This window comes from Sinocyclocheilus anshuiensis, unplaced genomic scaffold (assembly GCF_001515605.1).
Source record: "Sinocyclocheilus anshuiensis isolate Anshui unplaced genomic scaffold, SAMN03320099.WGS_v1.1 scaffold519, whole genome shotgun sequence".
Lineage (NCBI taxonomy): Eukaryota > Metazoa > Chordata > Actinopteri > Cypriniformes > Cyprinidae > Sinocyclocheilus > Sinocyclocheilus anshuiensis.
The window spans coordinates 646,116-651,257 of record NW_015549637.1 but is presented as its reverse complement, the minus strand read 5'-3'; the positions used below and the strand labels follow the sequence as shown (position 1 = coordinate 651,257).

The 5,142-nt window shown below is 40.9% G+C and overlaps 1 protein-coding gene across 1 annotated transcript in view; it reads right to left on the bottom strand.

The window, feature by feature from the left end:
• Positions 1-5,142, bottom strand: part of LOC107659794 (mitogen-activated protein kinase-binding protein 1-like) — a 28,035-nt gene that overhangs the window by 87 nt on the left and 22,806 nt on the right. The window contains 6 exon segments of the mRNA XM_016448822.1: positions 54-289; positions 389-474; positions 1,138-1,590; positions 2,846-3,061; positions 3,164-3,295; positions 4,069-4,350. Coding sequence (XP_016304308.1) covers positions 74-289; positions 389-474; positions 1,138-1,590; positions 2,846-3,061; positions 3,164-3,295; positions 4,069-4,350 — 1,385 coding nt within the window. The 3' untranslated portion in view covers positions 54-73.

Here is a 5,142-nt window from a genome sequence, read left to right as displayed (position 1 = left end):
CTCTCTCTCTCTCTCTCTCTCTCTCTCTCTCTCTCTCTCTCTCTCTCACACACACACACACGGATCTGCAGCTCTACTCGTCCTGATGGAGTCTCCTCTGCACCGAGCGCAGCAGCAGTTGTGAGTATTGCTCCAGTAATGCGAGCGTCTCCTTTCCCTCCTCCATCCTCATGGCTCCGGACGATCCAGACACTGAATCCAGCTCCGATCGCACGAGCTGCAGCGCGTCTGACATCAGCTGATGCATCTGCTGCTGCTCTGCACTGCGCTCGGCATCATGGGAGATCAGCTGAAATACCACACAGAGATATAGTAATGACTCAGTGCCATCGGTGAGCATGCTGCAGAAGTGACAGACTTACAGAGCTGAAGTTCACTAGTCACTCACCGTCCTGTAGAGCCGCGTCGCTGTCCTCACACTGCTGCACAGATCAGCTGCGGCCCGCCTGCAGAGCTCCAGACCGACCGACGCGTCTGTGAACATCACCATCATCAGATCAATGACAGAGTCCGGAGTGCTGTGGATTACTTGTGGATTATTGTGATGTTTTTATCAGCTGTTTGGACTCTCATTCTGACGGCACCCATTCACTTGCAGTGAGACAGTGATGCAATGCTACATTTCTCCAAATCTGATGAAGAATCTATGTTTTAAAAACACAATGTCCATAGTGTTTTTCTGACATTCCAAAAGAGGAAAAAATATTGAGAGATTGTATATGTTGGTCAAAAAAGAAAAAGATGTAAAATTTACCATCACACTGCAGTGTAAACTAGCTTAATGTTATTCAATACCAAGGTAAGAAAACAAAGTATAGTGTTATAAATGTACATTACATTTTTAAAAATGAAAATATTTTTTTTTTTAAAAACGTTGCTTAATTTATGATGTTAGTAACTGTGGAGAAGCGTCGTCAGTCTGTGAAAGACTGACCACACGACATCAGCTGCTAAACGTCTAGATATCAGAACCATCACACAGCAGGAGAAACAAAACCAGCGGTAACGAATGACTGAGAGAATATGAACACAGGGTGAACTCACCCGAAACACACAGACGGCTGGAGGAGAGCGAGAAGAAGGGAGAGAAACAGAGAGGAAGAAGCATGACGGAGGAAGAGCATCACCGGGGCAAACCTTGATCATCAGGAGCGTCAGACGTCACAGAGAAAGCCTTCACCTCCGCTCGAGGCGTGTGAGACAGCGTCTGCTGGGGGTCTGTGCTGGAGGAGGAGGAGGAGGATGAAGAAGCGCTCGGGTCAGAGAGAAGGTTCTGCGATGAAGCCGATCTGCTCAGGCGCTGACACACGCGGGGTCTGACGGTGTTTGTGAGGAGGGATGGCGCGGGGAGCACCAGACTCTCGCAGGAGCTGCTGCCCACATGCAGGCTGTCGCCGATGGATGCAGAGCGGCTGGTTTTGGCCATGGAGCTGGTGGTGGGGCTCATGTAGGAGCGGAGGACACGGCTCTGGGTCGGACTGTCCCACGGCTGAGGGGAGGACGGCTGATGAGGGGCGACCTTCTCCAGACTGAGCTTAGACAGGACGGGACGCGCCGCTCGCCGCAGACGGGATGGAGACAGGGACCTTCCTGTTGGGAAAAATAAATACATTGAAGGTGACATATTATGCCCCTTTTTACAATATGTAAGTCTAAACGGTGTTCTGTGCTCGTCTGTGCAGCCAAACACAGAACAGTTAGCATGCTTTGCTGTTAAGGCTGCATGATGAATAATAATATCCACATAAAATCATTATCACAATATGGCTTGTGATTATCAAAGCGCAGGCTGTGTTTAAATAAATATACATGCTGAATATGAGACTGAAACACTGGCTCATGAGCTGCAAGCGTGCCTCGCTTTACTCTGAAACTTGCAGTACATTGATTTAATTAATTATTTGCAGCCAAAATAAAATTGTTTTACATTTGACAATCAAGAATATTTTTTATAATTATTTATTAAATACTAAATTACATTTTACTTAAATGTTTTATTTATTTTATAGTATTATAGTATTAGTACAAATTATTTTGTAATATTTTTATTCAATAATACTCTTATTTTAATATATACACATATATATATATATATATATTATTATTATTTTTTTTTTTTTATATTATTATTTTTAAGTCATTGAATGAGTCAAAACATGAAAACTCAAGTGGAAAGATTTCTAACTTGGTTCTTATAAAGAGCAAATCCACGTGTTTTGTTGAGGATCATACTAAAAAAATAAAAAATAAAAAAGTCTTCAAAAATATATAATTTCTTGAGAAGAAAAAAAGACAAATCTTATTTTCTAAAAAAAATTATACAAATTAAGTGACCTGATGCTTAAACAAATGTCTGCCAGTAGGGTCAGAAAAATAAACATTTCCCTTTAAACTGTTTATTTTTCTTACCACTTTGGCAGATATTATTTCTTGTCATAAACAGTCACTTCATTTTCATATATTTTTCAGAAAACAAGTCATTTTGCATCTCCAGTAAATGTGTCTTGATTTAAGGATGTTTAGATTTGTTGTCCTGGGAAATATATTCATTTTTTGCAGTGCAGAAAAACAAAATGTCACAATGTCAGATTTTGACAATATTGTGCATTTAATGTCTTAAATAAAGCTTTTTTTAAAAAGAATGCAAAACTCTGGTAAAATGATCCCATGTGACTCGTGCCGTATATTCAGAGTGTTCTGGAGGCGGCGAAAAATAAGCCAAAAATGTAATTTATTATTTCGCAAAAATCTTGACCTAATGATGAACGCTCTTTAAAACGATCTGAATCAGTGTGATGTATTCCAGAGCCTTTGCTGATCAGCCCTCATCAGATCAGACACTCACGGTCGGCGCTCAGACTGTGTGCTGAAGCAGACTTCTGGAGTCCAGCTGAGGTCCTGCTGACGCGGCTCAGGTACGGGTGGCTCCTCTGTGCTGGACGATAGGGCTCTCCTGTGTCCTCCATTAGGGGCCTGACGCCGCTCACCGTGGGCTTCACTGCCGAACTGGATCTGCTAGAGGACTTCTGGCTGTGCAAACCTTCAGCTCTCATCTGAGACCCTGAGAACAAATCAAAGACTCAAAAGTGTTACATTCATGCATTTAGCAGATGCTTTTATCCAAAGTGACTTACAAAAGAAGAAAAACTAGAGAGAGTTTTACCTGCATCGTTGCCATCCGTCAGCGTCTCAGAGCTTCTCCTCCAGACGTCTTGATGCGGAACGCTCTCAGAATCACAGATCGGCCGTGTGCTACCGTCACAGGATTCATCATCAGAGCCCAGCGCCTCCACATCTGAGAGAAAAACAGCTCATGATTCTTCATCGGAGCGGTTACTGGTGGATTCTCAATCGGTTACTGTTGCATTCATGCATTTGGTGACTTATTATGCATTCCCTGGAAACTGATTAGAGCCCGACTGATATATCGTTTTGCTGATTTTATCGACCGATATGAGCCTGTCGCAGATATATCGTATCGGCGAATATGCCACCGTTATGAACATTTTTTTTACAGAACATAAAACGCAGATAAAATGCTTGTAAATGGTGTAATTATGTAGTTTGTCCAGCAGAGCGCGTTCCATTGTTTGCTACTGCGACCTGGATGAAACGCTTTAAAGCTTAAGTGCATGAAATACCATTGAAACTTTGAACGGCCATATCTCCGTAACGGCCCTCGAATTTGGTGGAGATCCGCCGCCGCGTTTGCGAGAGAGAGATATATATATATATATATATAGTATATTTTCTATAATTATTTAGTAAATATTATTTTTCTATTTTACAGTACTATAGATTACATATTACTTCATATTTTTATTAATACTCAAAATTCAAATGATTTCATAGCCATATTGAATGAGTCATGAACATGAAAACTCAAGTTGTTTTGATTCTTGTAAAAGCGAAAAAAAAAAAGTTAAATTTTTCATTAAAGGATCATTCACACTCAAAAGAAGTCTTCAGAGTAAAAAAGTAATTTTTCAGGTTTTTAATTCTGCTGAATTAAAACATGTATTTTTAAATTTTAGCTATCTCCAATCCCCCGTGTGTGTGAGGTTTTACCGTGGTGTCGGTGGTCTGGACTGGATCCTCCGCTGCCGTAGCCCATGGAGGCTCCGCTGACGGGACTCTGGGCTTCTTCTGCTCTCTCCTCGTGTTCGGCGGTCTCAGACAGAGCCTGTATCCGGTAGGACGGTCCAGGCAGGCTGCTGGTGCTGGGACAGTGATCCGGGTACAGAACCACACCCTCAGGTTCAGGAGCGCCGACGGGAACCAGCCAGGCCGAGTCTCGAGGACGCCGGAGACTCCAATCCTGAACAACACAGAGAACCACACGAATGAAGCCTGAAGGACTAGAGACGCAACTAAATATCAGCACCGCAAATATTCAGCTGAACATTAATAACCGATTCAGATGTGTGGTGACAGATGGCTGATCATCTCTTCCTCTTTACTACTAGTTACAGCAGCAAATAAACATGAATGAACATCAGAAGAAACATTGAAATCAATCATGAATCATGGAATCCATCAATCAGTGATTCAACTGCAGAAAGATGTCAATAAAACAACTTGAGATCAATAATGTCATGTAACATCGAAAGTCAGCTGAAAAAAATAACTCTAGAGAGGAGCATTTTGATCAATATGTGTCCCTGGAGCACAAAAGCAGTGTTAAGTCGCTGGGGTATATTTGTAGCAATAGCCAACAATACATTGTATGGGTCAAAATTATACATTTCTCTTTTATGCCAAAAATCATTAGGATATTAAGTAAAGATCATGTTCCATGAAGATATTTTGTAAATTTCCTACCGTAAATATATCAAAACTTAATTTTTGATTAGTAATATGCATTGCTAAGAACTTCATTTGAACAACTTTAAAGATGATTTTCTCAATATTTAGATTTTTTTGCACCCTCAGATTCCAGATTTTCAAATAGTTGTATCTCAGCCAAATATTGTCCTATCCTAACAAACCATACATCAATGGAAAGCTTATTTATTCAGCTTTCAGATGATGTATAAATCTCAATTTCAGAAAATTGACCCTTACGACTGGTTTTGTGCTCCAGGGTCACATAGATGTTCATATTTCAGAGGGCTTTCAGTGTATAAAAATAAAAAAAAAAAA